Source organism: Stenella coeruleoalba, assembly GCF_951394435.1.
Source record: "Stenella coeruleoalba genome assembly, chromosome: 1".
Classification (NCBI taxonomy): domain Eukaryota; kingdom Metazoa; phylum Chordata; class Mammalia; order Artiodactyla; family Delphinidae; genus Stenella; species Stenella coeruleoalba.
In genome coordinates, this window is record NC_137169.1 from 26,071,569 (window position 1) to 26,094,520 (window position 22,952).

General features: G+C 51.4%; 1 protein-coding gene across 2 annotated transcripts in view; it reads left to right on the forward strand.

Annotated features, from left to right (window-relative positions):
- ZNF362 (zinc finger protein 362) overlaps nucleotides 1-21,209 on the forward strand; it is a 37,697-nt gene extending 16,488 nt beyond the window's left edge. The window contains exons 2-8 of one of the 2 annotated variants that reach the window (XM_079917940.1): nucleotides 1,862-1,925; nucleotides 2,069-2,315; nucleotides 5,466-5,787; nucleotides 6,517-6,741; nucleotides 15,558-15,636; nucleotides 15,753-15,911; nucleotides 18,929-21,208. In XM_079917940.1, the coding sequence (XP_079774066.1) occupies nucleotides 1,863-1,925; nucleotides 2,069-2,315; nucleotides 5,466-5,787; nucleotides 6,517-6,741; nucleotides 15,558-15,636; nucleotides 15,753-15,911; nucleotides 18,929-19,045 (1,212 nt within the window). In that variant the 5' untranslated portion in view covers nucleotide 1,862 and the 3' untranslated portion in view covers nucleotides 19,046-21,208. Of the gene's footprint in view, nucleotides 1-1,861; nucleotides 1,926-2,068; nucleotides 2,316-5,465; nucleotides 5,788-6,516; nucleotides 6,742-15,557; nucleotides 15,637-15,752; nucleotides 15,912-18,928 lie in introns of both variants that reach the window. The other variant, XM_079917939.1, reaches the window with a different exon arrangement.
- Nucleotides 21,210-22,952: the final 1,743 nt, after the last annotated feature.

Here is a 22,952-nt window from a genome sequence, read left to right on the forward strand (position 1 = left end):
GGATGCCAAGCTGGACGAGACAGATGTATCCAATTCCCAGGCTTCTCTGAGGCAGCTCCCCAGCTCGTCTTCCCCTCAGCCCTGGAGCCTCCTCACCCTGGCATTAGAGCTCAGACCCCTTCACGTTTTCCCCAGTGGACAACAGCAAGGGAGGGACAGGTCTGAGGCTGCTGGGTGGATGGGCAGTGGGTGCTGTGCCATCCTAAGACAGGACATATTCACAATCCTACAGTCAGCATGCTTTGTCGTTCCCCCTGAACAGCTAAGGGACTGGTGAGCTGGACTTTGGAGTCAGGCAGATGAGAATGGGAATCTCAGCTCTCTGCTTACTCGCTGTGTGACCTTGACCAAGTCACTCCACCTCTCTGAACTGCAGTTTCCTTAGTAGTAAAAAGGGGATGATAAGAGTACCTCCCTCTTGGTGTCAGTATGCCTGGCACAACGTGGGTACTTAGTAAATGGCAGCCTTCTCACTATTTTTATTGTGTTGAGGTCCTTCTTTGAAAGGAGAAGTTCCAGGGATCTGGAGCAGTCAGGGAGAACTCCAGGCAGGAAGTGCTTCTGGTATTGGGTTGTGAAGGATGGGCAGGGTTGGACGGGTGGAGAGAAGGGCAGCTTGGTCTCTGTGGGTGGCGGGAGAAGGAGGGCTTTTAGAGCTGCCCCAGCCACCCAGAGGAGGATACTCTTGAGTGTTCTGATTAGGTTGTATCCTTATTGAGGGCTTTTTCCTGAAACCCTCTGCCTGCGATTCCAGTAGGGGCTTCTCCCACTTGTAGGGCCAGGAAAAAAGGTTAAAGGCACTTCATTTCAGCCTTGCCTATCATAAGAAACAGTTGCATTTAAGCAACCAATACCAGTAGGTATTTAGTTATAGTAATTTCTGTAAGAGAGAGATAAATAAGAGAAATCTGATAGGGAGCAAGACTTAATGGAATGCCTCTGTCCATCATGGTCCCTATAAGTCACTTCTTGACTTACTCTAGGGTCACAGAAAGACTTGAACCCTATGGAAGACAAAGATAGCTTTGAAGGCCCACCCTTCTTACTGCCCTGGTTGAAAAGCCCTTTTAACTGCACAGGAACTTGCCAGAGGTGAGGGCCACCAGATGGATTTTCACATACTTCTACTGAAGAGCCCCAAACTGCCCTAGCCTCAGGCCTCCTCAACGCCCTCCTTAAGCACAGTGTTCCGACACATCCTTGTAGGGAAAATGTTTGTTTCTGGCCATGCTTGTTTCTTGAGGATAACTTTCCAGAGGTACGGTTTCTTTGGTCAAAAGGCAATACTGTAATCATCTGGGTTCCCGTAAATCATCCTGCCAAATTGCCCTTCAGAAAGGCTGTATCTGATGACCCAAGTTGCCCCCTGTGTTTTAATGGGGCCAGGGGTCAGAGGGCAGGGATCAGGGAGGGGCAGTTGCCTCTGCTCTGTGGCGATTTACAAAGTTGCCCTAGGACCTCTCAGTTTGTCTCTGGACAGCAGGTTTCTGTGTGGAATCCATAGGGTTGGCTCTGCAGCCCAGGGCCCTCGGGCGGGGGAATAGGGATTGGTTTGCGGGCATCACGGTGATGGGAGCTGGGTGAGATGGGGGGGGCGGGGGGGAGGAGCTGGGAGTACTCTGTTTTGGATATGACCTTTGCTCTCTGGGGCCCACCGTGGGACACCTGAATTCCAGACTTTTCAGCCTGGAGATGTGGTTCTCTGGGTCTGGTAGGAGGCCTGCTCCGCTGCGAGGTGAGGGTCCCACGGGGGCAGGGATCCCAGACACTGGCCCAGATTGAGTGGGTGTAGCTGATGGGGGCTCGCCCCTGGCCGGTGGGGAGGGCCCTCTTCCCTGTGACAGTCGCTCTCTCCCCGCAGGATGGCCGAGCCTCGATTTAACAACCCCTACTTCTGGCCCCCTCCTCCAACCATGCCCAGCCAGGTAAGACGGAGCGTCGCCCCTCCCGCCACCCTCCCCGTCTCGGAGCTGCTTTGATTTGCCCCGGGCTTTGGCTGCGGGGTGAGGGGTTCGCGGGTGGCCCGGCGGCCCAAGCCCCTTCAGTACCTCTCCTCTCCCGCCCGCAGCTGGACAACCTGGTCCTGATTAACAAGATCAAGGAGCAGCTGATGGCGGAGAAGATCCGGCCGCCTCACCTGCCGCCCACGTCGGCCTCGTCGCAGCAGCCGCTCCTCGTGCCGCCGGCGCCGGCCGACAGCAGCCAGGCCGTCATGTCGCTGCCCAAGCTGCAGCAGGTGCCGGGGCTGCACCCGCAGGCCGTGCCGCAGCCTGACGTGGCGCTGCACGCGCGGCCGGCCACCAGCACGGTCACAGGTACCGCGGGGCCGGGTCGGGGGTACTGGTGAGGGCTGGGCGGAGACTACCTGGGAGGGGCGTGGCCAGGATACCCTGCGGCTGGGCGGGGCGGGGCGGGCCGGCAGGGCCTGGGGCGGGGGTGGAGCTTCCAGACTTCCTTCCGTCCTGTACCCTGACGTAGCGCCCAGCTAAGCCACCTGGATGGGACGAGGTTGGGTCACTGCCCGTCGGGGGATCACCAAGGAAGCCAAATCCACGTAGCTATTTCAGGAATCCAGGAGAGCCCTAACCAGACTTGGGGGGTGAGGGGTGAGGGAAGACTTCCTTGGAGGAGTCCCTATGCAAGGAAGGGTTGGTGGTTGACTAGGGACATGGAGCAGGAGGAGGAAATAACATGTGCAGAGCGAGTAGAAAGCAAGAGTAGGACAGTGTCCGGGTAGGGAAGATCAAAAGATGATGATAACAGTCATAATACGGCAGTTAACTCCAGGTGAGCACCTGTATATGTTCACCAGTATTCATGTTATTACTCCCAGCCGTTCTGTGAGGTGGCTACTGTTAGGTTGACTTAAAGAAACAGTTGCATGTGGTTCACCCTAACGTTTCCATTGAACCCATGAGCAAACTGAGGCCCAGTTTCACAGCCAGTAAGAGGCAGAGGCAGGCAGTGTGGTTCCAGAGCCCATGTGTGAACCCTTTTGCTCTACTGGTTCTGCTGAGGCTGGAAAAGAAGCAGGCACCAGACTGGGAAGGGCCCTGGGGGCCACTTGTGCAGCTTGGATTTCACCCTCGGGCAGTGGGAGCGTGGAAGGTTTTTAAGTAGGCAAGGGAAATGCTCAGATTTGGGTGAGAAAGCTGGGGCTGGCTATAAGGTGGAGACTGGCTCGGTGGCAGGGAGAGCTGCAGGAGAGGGTGGTGGCCTGGACAAGGCAGCCGCAGAGGGATGGAGAGAAGGGGACAGATGTGAGGTATGTTGAGGAGGGAGAGTGGACAGGGCTTGGTGCTGGGCTGGGTGTAGGGGTGAAGAGTGGGAGGGGGCAAGGGAGACTCCCAGTCACTGCCAGTGAGATGGAGTCATAGGAGGGGGAGCGGGGTGGGGGAAAGATGTGAGCCCAGTCTTGGATAGATTGAGGCTGGGGGCTGGGGGGACATGTGTCACGAGGCTGGGCTGCCTGGTGCCCACCTCAGAGCCTGGTGGACAGGCTTTCTCCAGTGGCAACTGTATCTGGGCTGTTGTTCCTCCTCTGGCTGGCCCCACCGCCAGCCAGATGCCTGTGCCTCTCTCCCCCTCTCCCTCCTGCCTCTCGGAGATGCCCAAGAGCCATGGGGCCCCGTGAGCCTCCCCCCAGGCCGCAGCCACCCTCTGCACATTCCCTCCTTATTATGACGTTATTAAATTTATTTTTTCATTATAAAAGTAATATTAAAAAAGTAATATAAGCATATTAAGGGAAATTTGGAAAAAAGAGAAACTAAGAAAAAAGAAAATCACTCATAATCCCCAGCTCATAACCCAGCAGCTTAGAGAGCCTTTTAGTCCATTTCCTTCCTTTTCCATCTTTTTTGTTTTGTTTTTTAATATTTGGGCGTGTTCTGATGAGCTTGTGGTAGGGCTGTACCCATGACTTGAACTCTCTTTTCCTACTCACCATTCTATCGTAAACATATTTAGTGCATTTTTTATTATAAAGGTAACTCGTAGTCATCATAGAAAATTTAGAAATTGCAGACAAGCTAAAAGGAGAAAAAAAAATTAACCCTCGTCCTACTGTTGTTAGCATTTTCATATGTTTTCTCTATAATTTATTTTATTTTATCCTTTAATCACAGATGTAAAAAATGGATGAATTCACCAGGTAAAAAATTCAAATAATATGGAAGCAGATAAAGTATGAATATCTCCTTTTACCAACAAATTCTTCTCCCTCCCCACAGGGAACCACAATTTATACACAGTTTACTTTGGTGTGTCTCTTCTCTGATCTATTCCTGTGCTTTCACACACAGCTACATTACCTGTATATACATGTGTAGTTTGGATGCGTGCTTTTTTAAATAGGTGGGTTCATACTGTGTGTGTGGTTGATTACTTTTTCACCTGGCAGCATGTTTTGGCATTCTCTCTACGTCACTGCACATCTATCTTGTTTTCATGGCTTCCCTGTTCTCCGTATTGAGGATGGACCACATCTCTTTACATAGCCCCTGCTGAGAACAGCAGGTTGTGTCCAGTTTTGTCTGATCACAGTTTTGTATGGAAGGTCCACGTACGCAGATCTGTGTGCTCATGTGCAAATAAATATCTATGGGTGATTTCTAGAATTAGAATTGCTTCGTCAAAAGTTTTGTACCTTTGAAATTTTAATAAACTCTTGCCAAACCACCCTCCATTAAGGTGGATAAATGTACACTCCCAGCATGTGTGACACACACACTGTTGCCAACTCTGGATATTATCTTTTTCAATGCACAAATTTTGGGTTTCTTTTTTTTAAAAAGCATAGTCTTAATCATGTGATAGATATCATTTTCATCTTTTTGTGTACTTTACCTGATGTTGTAAATGTTTCTAGTCCCCTCGTTTTTAAAAGAATAACTTTTATTACAGAAATTTTAAAAAAAGGAAAAAGTTCGTTGTCAAAGAATTAGAAAGTACAGTTAAGCCAAAAAAATTGTTTTAAAATTACTCCTAATTCTACCATCCATATCACATGTTGGTGCATCTCCATCTCCTACTTAACTTTTTCTGTGGCTGAAGATTTTCCTTTTTTTACAAACATAATCTTTTTAATGGGCAGTTAATGTTCAGTAGAGGAGATTGATCACAATTTATTAAGCCCTTCCCTAATATTGCATACTTCAGTTGTCTCTAATTTTCGCTATTATAAATAACACAGTAGTGGACATCTTTGCGCCTCAGTTTTGTTTTTGTTTTTTTTGGGGGGGGGATGATTTCCAAAGTGCCCCCGTTACAGATAATAGGACTCAGTTTAGTCCTTAGGTATCTAAGGAATCTTACACATACACAGTTCTCATTTGTACCCCTGAGTAATAATTTACAAAGGGAAGGGGAGGCTCAGAAAGGCTGGTGACCTGCCAGAGTCACACAGCTGGGTGGTGGGGACTGAGCCGGCCTCTGCAGCTGCCTCCACCCCCGTGTCTTCGCAGGTCTGGGGCTCTCCTCCCGGACCCCGGCTGTGAGCACATCTGAGTCGAGTGCGGGCACGGGTACCAGCACCCCATCCACACCCACCACCACCAGCCAGAGCCGCCTCATCGCCTCGTCCCCCACCCTCATCTCAGGGATCACCAGCCCCCCCCTCCTGGACTCCATCAAGACAATCCAGGGCCACGGCCTGCTTGGCCCCCCCAAGTCCGAGCGCGGCCGAAAAAAGATCAAAGCGGAGAATCCAGGGGGGCCGCCTGTCCTCGTAGTCCCCTACCCCATCCTGGCCTCGGGCGAGACTGCCAAGGAGGGCAAGACGTACAGGTGGGGGTCTCGGTGGGAGGGCATCCAGGTGGGCTTGGGTTAGAGGCCAGTGCCTCGGGCTGCAGCAGGGGCCCATCAGTGGGGCACTGCAAAGAGGGGCCCCGGAGGCGGAGGGCGAGGGCTACGGTCCAGAGGGGCGGGGTCTCCTGGCTTACCCCGCCCACAACCCTTCAGAGGTGGTCTCTGTCTGGGGCCGCCCTCACCACAGCCTGGGATGTCGAGAGAGTCTGTTTCCTACACTCTTCAAGCAGTGTTCTGAACGCTCAACGTTTAGAATCATCTGGAGAACTTTCCAAAAATGCCAGTGCTGGGGCGCACCCCCAGAAGTTCCGATTTAACTTGCTGGGGGGAGACATGCGGAGGCCCCCAGGTCAGGCTTTCTTGAAAGCTCCCCAGAAGATTCTGAAGTACAGCCAGGGTGGAGAACCTCTCACCAGGAGTGCTGGAGCCCCTCCCCCAGAACCATGAGTCACTAGCCTCTCTTCCCTGTGAGGTGTAAGCCTGCTCCCCAGCCTGCTGTAAATCTGTCTCCAGGGGGAGGACCTTTGGCCTCCAGGTTGGAGGGTGCCCAGGCTGGGGGCCTGCCCGTGCCCCCTGGACCCTCCCAGGAGAGCTCTGTCCCTGGTGCAAGGTCTCTCTGACGTAGAAGGTCTCCCCTGAGATGTCCAGGCACTGGGCTGGGGGTGGGGGCGGGAATCTTCCTGGTATGAACCTGCCTCTTGCCCACAGGTGTAAGGTATGCCCGCTGACCTTTTTCACCAAGTCTGAGATGCAGATCCACTCCAAGTCGCACACAGAGGCCAAGCCCCACAAGTGCCCGCACTGCTCCAAATCCTTTGCCAACGCCTCCTACCTGGCCCAGCACCTGCGCATCCACCTGGGCGTCAAGCCCTACCACTGCTCCTACTGTGATAAGTCCTTCCGACAGCTCTCCCACCTCCAACAGCATACCAGGTGAGTGGCCAGCCTCGTGCTGCCCCGATGCAGCCAGTTTTAGCTCAGCACCTGCACCTGGTGCATGGACCTGGTGCAAGGAGGGACAAGGACCTTCTCTAGGTGTCCGTTGCCCTCAGGGTCAAGACCAAACTGTTTTGCTTGTCATTCGAGGCCTTTTATGATATGGCCTTTGTGGACATCACTTCCCACTGTTGCTCACCTGTAAGGTCTTTGCACGTGCTGTGTCCTTTACCTGAAACATCCTCCCCCTCCTTTATCCTGTTTTTCTGGCCCTCTCCTATCTATCTCTCAGTAAAGCTTCCTCCAGGAAGTCCTCCCTGGCCCCCCTGAGCTGGTTCCACAGGCCCTGGGCTTCCCCATCCCAGCAGGGGTAGACTGTCTTCTACTTGCCTGGTTATTTGCCCACCACCCCCAACATATTGAGGGTTCTTTAAGGCGAGGGCTTGGTCTCCTCCGTGTCCACATCCCCAGTGGGTGGCACATAATAAACATTGAGGCATATGTTTAATATTTGTGGAATAAATAGAACTGGCTTTTACAGGGCATATGATTCATCCATTTAACAAGTATGTACAAGAGGTGAATTGTAAATATGTACGCCAGACGCGCCCCTAGGTGCCGGGGATACAGCACTGAACAAAACAGACACAGATTCCTGCCCTCTTAGGGTGTACAGTCTAGTCGAAAGCATGAACGGGGGATTCAGAGATAGACATGCTTTAAGGAAAGAGGTTTTTGCAGGGGAGTACAGACATCAGAAAGACTGGCTCGCCAAATAAAAATACCATAGGTATTTAAATAAAGTAAAGGTTATCAGATTACAGTTCATCTCTTCAGAGGGGAAGAAACACAGCAGTTTTCTCACATGATGGTTCTCGTATCTATAAGCACGGCTGTGTGTCTGCCAGTATCAGCACTGGCAGGGATAAAATTGTTTTTGCTGTGGAGTCTGTAACGCACAGAAGGCGCTCAAGGTTTTCTTTATATTGGGCACTAAGGCTAGACACAGGGACCTTGGGTTTTGTTTTGTGGTGGTGTTATTTATTCATTTCTCTCCATTGTCTTTGTTTGCTTTATCCCAGGGGGCAAGATGTTTTGTCTGTTTCTCTGACTCTGGGGCATGATCAGTAGGTTTGATAGTAAGGAACAAATGACAGGATAGCGGGCAGGGTGGCATCAGTCTGCTTTTCTCGTCCCCATGCCTCCTGAGGCGTGGATTTGACCACGTAGATTTGTTTCAGAAATTTTCTGATCTTGTCATGAATGTATTTTTTGACGTTTGGCTAGTTTTATGGACATAGGTGTGTGTAATGAGGTGCTGCTCAATAAACAGTGTCCTCCTGGTTGTATGGTTACTAAAATTAGAGCATGCGACCCCAGGGTTTGAGAGTTAACTCCTGTCAGGAGATTTTGTAAAGCCCCCAGGTCATAATTTTAATCTGTGTATGTGTGAAAAAAATTTTTCTTATCATATTATCTAATCTAAGATCTATCTAAGTTACTATCTAAGATCCATCCAATTCACCTCTTGTCAGGTTGTGCTTGTACAACCTGTAACGGGAAGGGTACCGTCTTTTTGGAGAATCCCAAGTTTGTCAGCGTTTCTGGGCTAGCGGGAATGACTTTTCCCATAACCTTAAAGGTAAGGATTCCACAAGCCATGGAGTAGATTCAGTTCAGTTTCCTGGAAGCCTGGGGAAGGCTACATTCCCACTTACAAAGTACAGGCCTTGTTTCTTACTATCAGGCTTGGCATGCCTAATTAAATCAAATTTGTCATTAAATGTGACATTTCTGGCATGGTCATGGTTACAAATTTGATTTACCCAATTATATCCTGTTAGGAAGGAGGACAGATTCTTAGTGAACCTATTTACAGAAACTGATGGTCATAAAAAGGAAAAGGTCTCAGTAAAGGCACTTTGAATATTTTTTAGCAATTGTTCTGAGTAGTTTTGTAGACAAGACCAATAGTGTTTTTTCAATAGGACCGTTATTTTAAAATTTCCTTGATAATTCATTAGTTTATATCTATGTTAAATCTGTATAGTCCTCCTGCCGTGCCCGCCCCCCCCAAATTCTAAAGGGTTAGCTGGAGCAAGACACCATTTAAGGAATATCCTATTCCAGTTTGTTCAAATATAGCCTCCTAAATTGAAGATTAGGGATAGATCAAAGAAAAAAAAAAGGGGGGGTTTCTCACATGCCCGTTAGAAAATAGAACATTAACCACAATTAAATCACTTTCATGCAGTCCTAGGTCATAATTCCTGTTCCCCAGTCTTGGGGAAGTTAGTCCGCTCTGCAAAGTTGTCTGCTTCTGGACTAAAGACTTGGTTCCTGCTTTGGCCTTGCACAGTGTCTGGTCATGGTGATGGGTCATCTTGGAAGCTTGTGCCCCATGTCTCTTCCCAAAGTGTAAAGAGCCAGGTGCACTGGTACAGTCCTCTACTGAGGCCGTCAACTCTTGATGTTTCTTTCAGAAGACTCAATCTCTGACTTGAAGCACAGGCCTTGAGGCAAGTGTGAGGGAGGGAACCAGACCTGTTGAGAAGACTAAATGACTCTGGGCCATTTATTATATAACCAACAGTATCAGAATGGAGAATAGAGGCCTCTATTAAGGTATAATGTATGATCAGTTGTTCAGATTCAGAGCATATTATAGGCAGCAGGGGTGTTGACACATTGTCACAGTCTTTTAATTGATCTCATAAAGCATGTGTTATGATTGGCACTAAAAAGCATAGTTAAATCTAGAAAAAAAAATCTTTTTAAAGACATTTCTCTGTGGATATTAATGGTACTAGTCTCTGTACATGAAAACAAGTTGTTAGGTTTTTTCCATCCATCTTAAAAAGTACACATATATATATTATATGCAATTATATATTATATATGATATTACTCTATATTATATATATGTGAATTATATGTAATTACATATATACACACACATAAAATTAACTCAGGGAGATTGAGCTTCTTTTCTCTTGATCTGCCAACTTTCTTATGCTAGACACTTCAAAGGCCGGCTCTCATTCTAGTGTTTGGCTAATTCAAATGTGGAGAATACAAAACATGCCCTCACTGGGAGCTTTTATAAAGCGGGGGAGCAAATCTTTGGTGTTGCCCAGTGGCCAGCTGGAAACTCCAAGCACATCTCGGTGTAAAAGTTACCTTGACATTTTATTATTCTGAAGGTGGGGCCTGGGTTTGAGAAAGGCTATAGCACAAAGTTGGTAGAGTAGGCAGAACAGGAGCGTCAGTCTGGTAGGTAATAAACACAGTAGCAAGTAATAATTAGTAAGAAGCCCAGCGTTTTCAGAAATAGACATTTGTTTGAAAATATTATTTAAGACCATGACCAAAGAAGCAAGAAAAAATTAACAGGCCCTTGAGGGGAGAGTGTTTTTAAATTTATTTATTTAATTTATGTATTATTTTTGGCTGTGTTGGATCTTCGTTGCTGTGCGCGGGCTTTCTCTAGTTGCAGCAAGTGGGGCTTCTCTTGTTGCGGAGCACGGGGTCTAGGCACGCAGGCTTCAGTAGTTGTGGCACGCGTGCTCAGTAGTTGTGGCGCACAGGCTTAGTTGCTGCGAGGCACGTGGGATCTTTCCGGGCTAGGGCGTAAACCCGTGTCCCCTGCATTGGCAGGCGGATTCCTAATCACTGCGCCACCAGGGAAGCCCAAGGGGAGAGTGTTTTGTCAGAATGTTCCTTGTTCAGGGGTTGCTCTCTGTTCCTGAGGGCACCATTTTTTTCTCCCTCTATTTTTTTCTTTTGAGTGATTTGAGTTCATAGCGGTTGGAAACCAAACAAGCAACATAAGAGGGTCCTATCAACATTTAGAGACAAATTATTAGTCATTATGCAGTGGCGTATATAATTAAACCAGCGTGTCCTAACCCAGTGACAAAGAAGCTGGTGTCCCTAGTGCCCGCAAGTCCCAGAATCCTTAAGACAAACAAACCAAAAGAAGCCAAACATAAAGAAGCAACCAGATTCCAGGTTGCTTTTCTCCCATTCCACAGAGACTCCTGTTCTTTGCCCCTTGATGGAGAACCAGACAGGGCATATAATCAAATCCATCTTCTCAACGCTCTGCCAATAATAAAGGGGGTAAAAGAAGGTCATGTCAAAACAGAACCAGCCCCGGTCAAGTAATAAAAATAGAGCTAGAAGCAGGTTGAGCAGGATCCCGCCTGGGAGTTGAGACAGATGTGCCTGGGAGCACGTGACGGTTCATGTAGTTGAACGGCGCTGGCAGCTCTGGAGCATCTTGGTGGGACCTCTGTCTGTGAACGGAAGGCAACAAGACAAGAAAAGCAGGTGACTTGCAAAGTGCTTGCAGAAATCCAGACTTCAGAAGGATCGGCCCTGTAAATTATAAATACATGTATTTAAGGGGAAAAGTAACAGGAATTTGTAGTGAGTCTGTTCACGGTAGAGATACAGCAGTAGTCTCGTGCAGTTAGCATCTGGATAAGATCACACATCTGTAGATATCACGAGGCCGAAGTCAGGGGATAACCCTGTTTTATGAAGGAGTTAGTAAGGTATAAGAAAGGGCTCAACGTTTTACCTGTTTGGGGAACGTATGTTAGACAAAGTGACCCTGGATTTGTTTGTTTATTCAGTGGTTTTTGCCTGTGTTTTCCTTCTCCTGGCTGTGCGATGTTGTGTACATGTGTGGTGATAATTGTGACAGGGGTAGGTTTTCTCAAGTGTGATGATAGTGATGGTGATAACATCCTAGCAACAACTGTTCCTTGTCAGAGAGCTCCTAAGTGCCCAGCCCTGCGTAAGATATTTACATATGAGGTGTCCATAAAGTCCTTACAAATCTGAAAAGTGCCACGGAGAGACAGCCACCTTGAGGAAGGTCCACTGTCACTGTATCGTTTTAGTTACAAAGCACAGTGGGACTGAAGCCATTCAATATAACGTGCCGCTTATTACCTGGAAAATAAAGGATAAATGATAACTAATGAATCCTCGATAATCTTATTTAAACATTGAATAAATTCCCCCTTCGTGTTTTTCATAAATTGTTTGTCTTAAAGAGACATGAGTGTATTAAAAACTAACACTGGGGGGACTTCTCTGGCGGTCCAGTGGTTAGGACTCCGCGCTTTCACTACTGAGGGTGCGGGTTCGATCTCTGGTCGGGAAATTAAGATCCCGCGAGCCGTGCGTTGTGGCCAAAAAAAACCAAAACAAAACAAAACTAACACTGTGAAACTGTCTTAGGAACGCCCTTTCAGTAAGTTACAGTCCTTACAGTCCTTATTATTATCCCCGTTTTAGAGGTGAGGAAACTGGGGCTCGGGAGGCACAGTTGTTTGGCCAAGGCCACACCACTAAGAGGAGGCAGAAGCGAGATGTGAGCCAGAGCGCCGAGGAGCAGCCCTGCCTTGGAGGAGGGAGGGGGCTGGGATGTTGGCTGCAGAAGAAACTCAGGTGGGAGCGAGGTCCAGGCAGGAGAGCAGGGCTAGTCTTCGGGGCCCCGGGGTGGGGCTGGGACAGTGGGGGTGAAGGAGCAGCCCAGGAGCCCCGATTTCAGCTCAGCTTCCCTGCGCCTGGAATTGGTGGGGAGCTCCCCATCACTACAGATGCGGGAGTCAGGCCTGGGTGCCCGCCTAGTGGGGAGATGCCCTGCAAAGAGAGGACTCTGATGTTGGGGTTGAGGGCTTAGCCTTGACTTGAAATTCAGGGGTGAAGAACTCAGGGGCCAGTTATCAGGGGGAAACTTTGCTCCCTGAAGCCCTTCTGAGGCCCAGTGCTGGCTGCCATGCATGACAGATCAGTGGTCAGAGGCTGGCTCTGGGCCAAAGGAACTCCCACCATGCACCGGGAGGCTGGTGGATGTGAAAACTTCCGTGAAAGGGGGAGGTATGTAATGGAGGTTGGGGAGGATAATCGGAGTCAAGGATTGAAGGGTCCATAGTCCTCTCTCATGAGAGATGGGAATGGTGTTCCCAGCAGGAGGAACGGCACGAGCAAAGGCTCAGAGACTTGCTGGGGGTGTGGATTTGGATTCTGTCCTGGAGAAGGGGGAGACAGTAGGGGAGACCATGACAAGGTCAGGTCCCTGCGCTGCTGCTGTGGTGGAGGGGAGAGGCTGAGGCCGGGAGTCCAAGAAGGAGCCTGGGCAGCTGTGGCACTTGGGGAGCAGGCCAGAGGAGCAAGGTCCTGAGGTAGGGCCTGATGTCCCTGTAGAACCATCCATCGGTCAGTCAACAAACACTTGTGAAATACCCTTGAGGAATGGGCGTTGTTGATTATGTGGAACATATTACTATTGTCAGTAACTGACTTCAGGAGGAAAGAACTCACCTTCCTATGTACCAAGTCCTCTCTACTGAGCCTGTGCCAGGCCCTGGGATGATGGTGGTGAACGAGACCAAGGGCATCTTGCTCTCAAGGAGGGAGGCAGCTTAGAAAACAGTGACTAGACATTGACAAAATACGTGCCTACACATAGACTTCTGCTCAGGGGTGGGCTGCAGGGGCCAGGTCTAGTCTGGAGGGTCAGGAAAGGCTGCCACGATCAAGGGGCTTTTATACTGAGAACAGGAGTCTGGGTTTTAGCTAGGCATTAGCTGGGGGAAGAGTGTGCCTGGGAGAGGATCAGCCTGGATACCAGATGGAAGGTAGGAGGGACTTGGAATGCTGGGGCGGGGGGCGTGGAGGGAGGTGGTGGGCCTGGAGCCTTGGGGCAGGGAAGAGGCATGACTTGGGCAGCAGTGGGAGGCGAGGGTTCTGGGGTGGGCGTTGTGGAATTTAAAACAAAATCAGCACATGTCCTGGGGTCCCTCGGTCCCCTCTGCCACCGAGTTCCACAGCCCTGGAGGGGAATGAGGATGGGATGAAATGGAGGGATTCTGGCGGCAGGCGGAGCCGGTCCAGATGACCCTTCAGGTCCTACTGTTGTAGAGATGGGGTGCAGTAGCCTGGGATGATGTCCCCAAACACGTGACACCCCCAAATGTGCAGGTAGAATAGGGGTCCTCAGAACTGGGCCAGCACATTTCCACCTGGCCTGTCTCCGTGCAGCCTGAGATGAGCCGTCTCTGCCTTTGGGGTTCTCCGTCTAGTAGAGGAGACAGAGGAGGGGCGGCCTCGCTGCTGAGGATGCAGCCAGGGCACAGGGGTGGCGGGCAGAAGCATCAATCAGCCGTGGTTGCCAGATGAGAAATGGTCCTCTGACCAGGACGCAGGGTGCAGGAGCAGGGAGGTGAGGCCGAACCACACGTGAAGGGCTTCGAATGGCACACTAGGGAATTCAGACTGTCACTGTTCATAGTGGGCAGTCAAGGTCGTGGGCTTACTTACGGCAGGGAGTGTTCTTTATTCCAGCCTGGCCAGCATGGGGGCCTGCCCTGGGGGACCTTAGTTTGTCTGACGAGTCTGTTGATGGGCGGAGCAAACCCAGGGCGGGCTGTGGCTTTAGGGAAGGAGCCAGACCGGGTGGTCAGAGCTGGATTCTCCCTCCACCTAATGCTGATCGGCAGCTTAGGCAAAAGAGGTTCAGGTCCAGTCTGCATTTCATTACCTACCTGCTTGGCACAGGGTTTGCCAGAGCAGGTGACTGAAGACAAGCCTAGGAGAGCAGGGAGGGCCTCCCGTCCCGGTGTGTGCGCCTCGCTCCCCAGCCCCGTTTCCACACCCCATCCCGGTCCTCCTCCATCCTCACCCGGCTGCTGGACCAGCACAAGCCGCAACAGCCAGCAGAAAGCCCGGCCATCAGCCTGCAAGTCACTGCTCCCAAGTCTCCTTCTCAGTGAGGACCCCGACCACCCTATTTAACATTGTACCCTCCCCATGCACTCACGACCCCCCTCACCTGCTCTGCTTCTTCTCACAGCACTTATTACCTTCTACACGCACTTTACTTACTTATTTCATGCTCATTGTTTCCACAAGGCAGTGGGTTTTTTCTGTTTTGTTCACAGATATGTTCCAAGCACCCAGGGTGGTGCCTGGCACACGGGTGCCTGATAAAACAATTGTTAAATGAATGAATAATAGTAATACTGGCAAGTGGTGACGGAGCCCTGACTCTGTGCCAGTACTTGGCTAAGCCCCTTCCACATATTATCTAATGGAATCTTCACAAAGCCCAGTGAAGTAGGGACTGTATTTTTATACCCATTTTGCAGATGAGGAAACCGAGGCTCAGTGATTTGACCAAGGCCACCCAGCTAGTAAATGGTAGAGCCAGTGTGAGGACAAAAAGGGGCTCACAGGAAGGACACAGAGGCTGACTTTCAGGGCCACCCTGTCCTGCATTCTCTCAGTAGCTGGGGTGACCAGGTAGCCATTTGGGGAAGAGGCAGGAAATAGAAATGGGGGGCCAATTAGAGGGTGATGTCTCCTGAGAGAAAGAGGCAGGGTGGGCAGCGAAGGTCCTGGCAAAGCTGTGAATCTGCCCTTTTCACTGGGTGGTCTGCAGGTGGCTTTTTTAGAAGAGGGGCAGAATGCCATCAAAGCAAGACTGCCATGATTAGCCGGGGGCCTGGGCGGGCTGTCTGAGTGGGTGCTGGTGGAGGGCCGGGTTCAGCGGGGCCCTGTGGGGAGCGTGGAGGCTCTGGTCACAGAATGGCTGTGGGAGGCCAGAGAAGAAAGGACGCGGGTAGCCTTTGAAGACCCAGCTCTTGCCTGGGGCTCACTCTGGGGAGAGTGTGTGGAGCGGGGAGCCTGGGAGGCTTGGGGGCCACAGGGGTGTGCAGGCTAGCCGAGGGCTTGAGGGCTGGAGCTGGCCTGGGGGACCTGTCAGGGATGCCACCTCACTGGGCTGCCTGTTGCAGAATCCACACAGGCGACAGACCCTACAAGTGCCCACATCCTGGCTGCGAAAAGGCTTTCACTCAGCTCTCCAACCTCCAGGTGAGTGCCGGCCTGCCTCCGCCAGGTGCACAGCCCCTCCTCCCCAGGGGAGCCTAAGGAGGGGGTGGGGCTGGGGGAGTCCAGCCAGCTCCCGACCCCTGCTGTGCTCCCCGCAGTCTCACCAGCGCCAGCACAACAAGGACAAGCCCTACAAGTGTCCCAACTGCTACCGGGCCTACTCGGACTCCGCCTCCCTGCAGATCCACCTCTCGGCCCATGCCATCAAGCATGCCAAGGCCTACTGCTGCAGCATGTGCGGGCGGGCCTACACCTCGGTGAGTGCGGGGCCCCCGGGAGCCTCTCCCTCTCCCCGCCCTCCTCAGACCTGTACTGACGCTCCCATTTTCCAGACGAGGAAACTGAGGCCGAGAGAAGGGCAGTGACTTCCCAAGATCACAGTGAGTGGCAGAGCCAGGGCTTCTGCTTTCCACTTCTGTTTTCGGCTGCCTCAGGCCGAGCTCTCCCCAGGCAGCCTTTCGCCTGGCTTCTGGAGATGTGGTTTCTTCCAGGCAGTGTGGGGTGGTGGGCGGGGAGGCGCTGGCAACCTGCTCCCCAGAGCCAGGGAGGGAGAAGGACCTTTCCCCACTGGGGAAGCTGCAACGCCCGTCATGCCCACAAGGGGGCACAGTGACCTGGCCCAGAGCCACCGTCATCTCCCAGGAAAGGCCCACACAGGGCCAGAAAGGTGCCAGTCCTCCATCCCTGGATGGGAATTTTCCTAAACAAGGGCCTTTCACACCCAAGAGAGGGAGTCCAAGTGAGTCACTTTTGTGTGTCCTTCTGGCTATGTGTGTCCAAATATTCTGGTTAACAGATGCCCACGTGTACCCAGACTGATCACCAAGCCTCAGTTTCCTCATCTGTAAAATGGAAGAGGTAATAGTTCTTAACTTCTAGGGCTGTTGGCTGGCAGAGTCAGCGCCTGACAGACCTTAGCTAACACAATGATTTATTCACCCAGTGTTTGCTGAACACTTGTGCCAGGCACTTGGGAATCAGGATGAATCAAACAGACATATTCTTTGCCCCCAGGCAGGTTAGAGTCCACTGCTGGAGACAGACGTTAAACAAGTAACCACACAAGTGGATATGTAATGACAAATCGTGGTAACTGCTCTAAGCAGGCTTTCTCAACCTCAGCCCGTGTTGACATCTTTGCCGAGGGGGTGCTGTCCTGTGCGTTATAGGATGTTTAGCAACATCCTTGGCCGCTACCCACTAGCAACCCCTCCCTGAAAATGCCTCCAGACTTTGCCAAATGTCCCTGGGCTGGGGGTGGGGGGGAATTGCCTCTGATTGAGAACCACTGCTGTAAAGGAAAAAAGGGAAACGTATGTTTTGAAAGGCAGCTGCAGGGGGGACAAATTGGAGTTGGGGAAGGGAGATGGGTTGGGATAGGTGTATGAGGAAGTATCATTTAGAGGAAGCCTTGAAGGTAATTGGCCAGGTGAGGACGAGTGGAGCGGGAAGGACTTCCCATGCAGGGGAACAGGGAATGCAAACACCCCCGACGTGGAACAGTCGCGGTGTGTTCCAGGAACTGAAGGAAAATTAGGTCACACGAGGCTGTCGGTCCCTGTTAGGGAGCCTGGATGTTTTTCCTGGTGGAGTGGGGACCCATGGGGAGGGGACTGTCCAGGAAGGTAGTTCTGAAAGTTCACTTTGGCTAGAGAGGGGCGCATGGATTGCACCTTCCTATATGCGTCCCCTCTTAGAGGAGGGGCCGCCAGCGGTCACAGCCATGGTTCTTAGAGGGGATATGAACTCTGGGGGGAAGGGGCTGTCACATCTCACCTGGCTTGAGGCCCCACAGAACAAGAATAATTACCTTTTTTTAAAAAAAACATATTAATGGATTGACTTTTAAACTACTTTAATACATAAAAGAAACATTTTAGAAAAGTGAACCCTCGTGTTCCCATCAGCCCCCAGAGCCTGGCATCAGTCTATCCTGCCTTATCCATATCCCTGTTTTTTGAAGTAAAACTGACATCACATTGTTCCATCTGAAAATTTTTCACTTTGTGTCTTTAAACATAAAGACTGCTTTTTTGAACTTAGCCACAGTACCTTTATGATACCTTAAAATGATTCTCCATAGTCCTTAATATCGTCAAATACCCAGGCGGTATTCACATTTTCATTTGTCTCATGGATGCCATAATTTATAATTTTATTTACTTATAAATTTTATTTTTTAATCAAGATCCAAATAAAATTCTTACATTGCACTGGGTCAATATATCTTTAAACTATTGGTCCTCCACCCCACCTCAACACCACTGCCTTTTTTTTTCTTTGCAATTTACTCATTGAAGAATAGTTTCCTAGTTTGGATTTTGCTGATGACTGCCCTTCGCTGTTGTTTGATAGCGCTTTGCCACCACACTTGAGGGCTTCCTCTGCCGGATTCTGAGCAAGCTGAGGTATGAGGCCAAGGAGTGGCAGGTGGGAACCAGAGCACCACCTTAGTGTGAAAGCCTGTGGGCCTGCAGGTGAGCCTTGGGTCACCTCGCCTACCCAGTCTTGGGTGCCTCAGGTCAGACTTAGCAGAGTCTGTGGCAGTGCTCACGGGATGAGGTGAGCATGCCCAGTTTAAGCTTCCCAAAGTCACCAATCAGATCCGGCCCCACTTCTTCCCAAAGGAGGATGGAGCATGGGGGTGCAGAGGCTGGGGCTCCCATCACCACCTAGAACGAAATGTAGAGACTAGGGAAGCAGTGGTCCCCTCAACCCTAACTGCTAAGAGCTTTACCCACATCACCATAGCAACCCTTTGAGGTTGTTCCTTCCCCATCCCTGCCTGCAGAGGAGGAAACTGAGGCTTGGAGGGCTAAGATGACTTGTCCAACATTCCACTGCTGAGAAATGGCAGAGCCATGGTCAACTGAGGCCTACCGCTTCGCCCCCACTGGGAGAACCAGCCATATGGGGGCAGCTATGCTCAATCGGACAGGACTCCACTGCAGCCAGTTGGTAGACAGCAGCTGGCCTGGCCCTAGGGAGTTTTAGGTGGGCACTGCTGCGGGGTGAGCCTGGTGCCTGCCAGCTCTCTAGTCAGCACACTGTGGGCTCGGACTCTGGTAAATAAGCCAGCCCCCACTGCTGGCAGAGATGCGGCATCCCTAGAACCAATGCTGATGCCCGTCTGACCCCCCAAAGCTGTGGCTGTCCATCACTAGCCGGCCCACCTACCAAGGAGCCCTCCAGTGGCCGCTTGTGGGAACTGCAGCTCCCCCTGCACCCCTTGCCAGCAGTTGGTTGTAAGTTCTGAATCTCACCCCGCCCACAGGAGACCTACCTGATGAAGCACATGTCCAAACACACGGTGGTGGAGCACCTGGTGAGCCATCACTCGCCCCAGAGGACGGAGTCCCCCGGCATCCCGGTGCGAATTTCCCTCATCTGAGCCGACGCAAGGCGCCGCCCCGCCCTGCCCACTGGCAGACACAGACCCAGGCAGCACCAGGCCCCGACTCCCTCCAGGGGCCCTCCAGGAACAGCCGAGCTCTCTCACGACCTTCCTGACCTTCCAGAAAGCCTGGGCCGCAGAAGCCCTGCCCGGTCCAGCTCCGGGGGCGGCCAGGCCAACTGCAAGATTCTGGACTGTTCTGGTGGCATCCAAAGACGATCTCAGAGCACTTTGAACCTCTCTGCTGGGTTTTCCTTTTGTTCCCCACCCTTCACTTGCTTCACTGTTCTTTTTTTTTTTTTTTTAAGTTTGTTTTGGAAATAACAAAAAAGATATTTATTGGCCAAGAAGTTGGTGCTGCTAAGACCGAGAAATTAAAAGAACCGGACAGATGGACACAGAGAACCAGAGGGCAGCGTGGGACCTTATCTTGCCACGGCCTCAGGTCTTGAGGGGAAGGCTCAAGCCTGGGTTTCTGGACTGCAAAGGGGGCCCCCAGGTGGGAGGGGCAGGAGGCAGCTGGAGTGAGCCGCTTGCCCCTGGGTGCCAGCTCGAGCCTCCAGAGCTGCGCCCTGGGCATCACTGAGCAGAGGGATGTGGCAGCTACCAGGGCTACCCAGTCTTCAGGAGATGAAATGAGAGGGGCCGGGAGGTCCACAGGACCAAAGGGTGCAGTGTTGGCTGGGCTGGGTGCAGGCCCAGGGAAACGGGGTGGGGTGGGCTGGGTAAGACCTGGCACCCCTGCTGCCCTGAAGACCACCCCAGTCTACCTCGGTGCTGGCCAAGAAACCTATTGGCTACCTCTCCCACCATCCCAGACTGTGGGCAGGGGGAGGGAGTGGGCCTGGGGCAAGGACCCCCCTCTCCAGAATTTCCTCCAGATGGGGCAGTGCCCGAGGAGGGGTTACTTGTCTTCCCTGCCATGGAGGGGAATCCCCAGCCCAGGCCCTAAGCCCCTGGGCAGGGAAGGGATCCTCGGGGAGGAGGGTCCCGGGAACAGACCCTGCCCTCAGCTCCCACAGACACACCCCAATCTGAAAGCCATGCGTGTCCGTGTATATAGGAACTATGTACAGAGCCCGGAGAAGCCCCCCTACATCCCCTGGGGAAAAAAAAAAAGAAAACTAGACAGAAACTCATCTATATATTCTGTATCTGGAGTTCCGTTTTGAATATTAACTGTGTTATTTTTATACACTTTTTAAGCCTTAACTCGCCATTGATTTACCAGTTTAACGTCTCCTGGGGTTTCTTTTCCCACGGGGTTCTCTGCCCCGCCCCCACCCCTTTGTTTGACTGGCGTCGTCTGATACTCAGTATTGTAGCTTTTTGTCCGCATGTTACTACCCTGTAAATACGCTGTTATACATACTGTTAACACCCCTTTGCTTTTTTCTATGGGACCTCCAGGCCACCATATTTAGAACTAGTTACCTTATTAAAAAAGAGAAAACAGTCTGTTGGCTTCTCAGTCTGCATCGTGGTGGCAGGGAGGTGAGGGCAGGTGCCCCTCAAGGCTTCAGGAACGAAGTATGCGTTTTATTGAAGGAAAGGGGTGGGGAGCAAAAGAAGTCAAACGTGGGGGAAGACACTAAAGGGGGCAAGAAACAAAGGAATTCCAAACCCTCTGCTCTTTGTATTTCTCTGTTGTGAAGAATAAACTGTACCTGCAGCCGGGTGGTGGCGGTGTGTGGCGTGCTCTGTGCGAGGGTGGGGCTGGGGGGCACCTTTCCACTGCTCCTCTCCCCTCCCCCGCCCTCCCCCAAGACTCGGGGAAGAAGGGAAATGCCCCTTCCTGCGTCCATCACTCGCAGCCAAGGACCATGAGGGCTCAGAGGAGTGAGTTCCCAGTGGTGGCTCATGGCTGAGTCACTTTCTCTCCCACGAGGCGGTTAGCACAGGGCCAGCCTTGATAAACTCTGGGGGAGTTCCTGCATCTCCGTCCTAGGCAATCAAAACAGTGACCCCCTTGGGGAAGATGTGTGTGCAGGGGACTTCTTGGTCTCCTCGATCACTGGACTAGCTGGAGGCTGTGAGGCTGGAGCTGCTGCTGCTGCAGGAGCCCGAGGATGAAGCTGAGTCTGAACAAAGCCAGGTGGAGAGCCGGAGACACATCATTGAGCCCTGAAGCTGTCTTGACCCCAGCACCGTCCTGTTACGTAAGCCAGTAGATCCTCGTTAGGGTTGATCTTTCGTTTTCCTCAGAGTCAGTTGCTAAACGTTTACCACAACACCACTGGCTGACTCTCCAATCAGATTCCTCATTCAGTGAGTTAGGAACAAGTTAGGCGATGGTGGGCACCTGAACGGGAAAATCCTGTATGTGTGTGTGGGGGGGTGGGGGGGATGCACGGGGTGCTGTGTTGGGCCAGACACAAGCAGAAGGACAAAGGAGGCAGAGAGAAGCGGAGACGGACAGAGGAGACTGAGGGCCAGCCAGTGGCAACCTTAGCTCCTGACTTTGTCTCCATCTTCTGGCCCACTCTAATTTCCTGCTTGTTCTCACATCAGTGAATTTATTTATAAGTTACCGTGTGACATCGGGTAAGTTAATTAACCTCTCTGTGCCCGATTTTCTCATAGGTAAAATGAGGGAAATAATAATAACCAATTGATAGGGTGCATATGAGGATTAAATGAACCAATAGATATCTAAGGCTTAGAACTGTGCCTGGTACATAGTAAGTACCCAATAAATGTAATTGTTATTATTTGATGTAGCCCTGATGGATCTATGTCCTTTATGATCAAGGAACCCTGACTAGACAGCTGGTGATGTTTGGGAATTTTGGGGGGTGACATCCAAGCTGGCATGGTAGGTGGGATGGCTGGACAGGTGAAGATTTTGCATGTACCAGTGACACTCGGGGGACTGGGAGTCTGATTTTCACCGGCTCACCTGGAAGCCCTCAGGAGCTTACCCGGTCCCTGAGGGTCCCAGCGTGGGTGCCGAGGATACTGTTGATTAACAGGGACACTGATGGAAGCAGCGGCAGGAGCTTATCCCCTGTTTTTCCTGCTGCTGCCCTGAGCCTCTCTACACCTGAGCCTGCCCCACCCCCACCCTGGGCCTCTGGGCAAGACAAAGGAGGTCCTCCACTCTATTCTGCTGTTTACCCCTCCCCCTCCTCAGGAAGGTCTCCACCCACAGCATGAGGCTCCCCTAGCCCAGCACCTGGAAACCCCTGACTCGAGCCATCACTTCCTCTTTAAAACAGGAAATGGCTGTCCTTTGGCGACTCCTTTGCTCTCCACGAACTTTTTCTGCAGCATCACAACCCCTGCCAGGAGGGTGATTGGCATCCCCACTTTACATATGAGAAAACTGAGACTCAGCAAGGGTAAGGAACTAGTCCACAGCCACACACAGAGTCAGAAGAGGAGCAGATTTCCATCCAGATCTTACTGGCCTGAGCTCAGGTCTCTGCTGGCCCAGGGCTCAGTGTGTGTGGCCCTTGGTGAATGATGCAGGCAGTGTAAGGTGGAGGACAGTCTCCCACCAGAGGAAGGGATGTCAGCCTATAGCCATCAAGCAATAACCTGTTCTTAGGCACACCTAGCCTGTTCTTAGCTCTAACCCAGAGTCCAAAGGGTCTTCTGGGTTCTGCTAATCTAGTTTAGTTAGGCAGGAGACACTGGGACCTTGGAACTGCTTGGGAGAGGGGAGATATCTCTTACATTAGCAACAACTGGAAGTGTTTGTAAAAACTGTTACTATGTGAAAACCATCACAGTTGGCTTATAGCCAGAATTGCTGCCCTACCTGAAAATAGTGGAGCCTGTTAAAAATGCAAGGTCTATGAGAACACTACACAAACGGGTCAGAAGACCTGGAGGTAAGTCCCACCCTCTCCGGGTCTCCGTTTTTCAACTGTCAGACAATATCTCAGGGACTTCCAGCAGA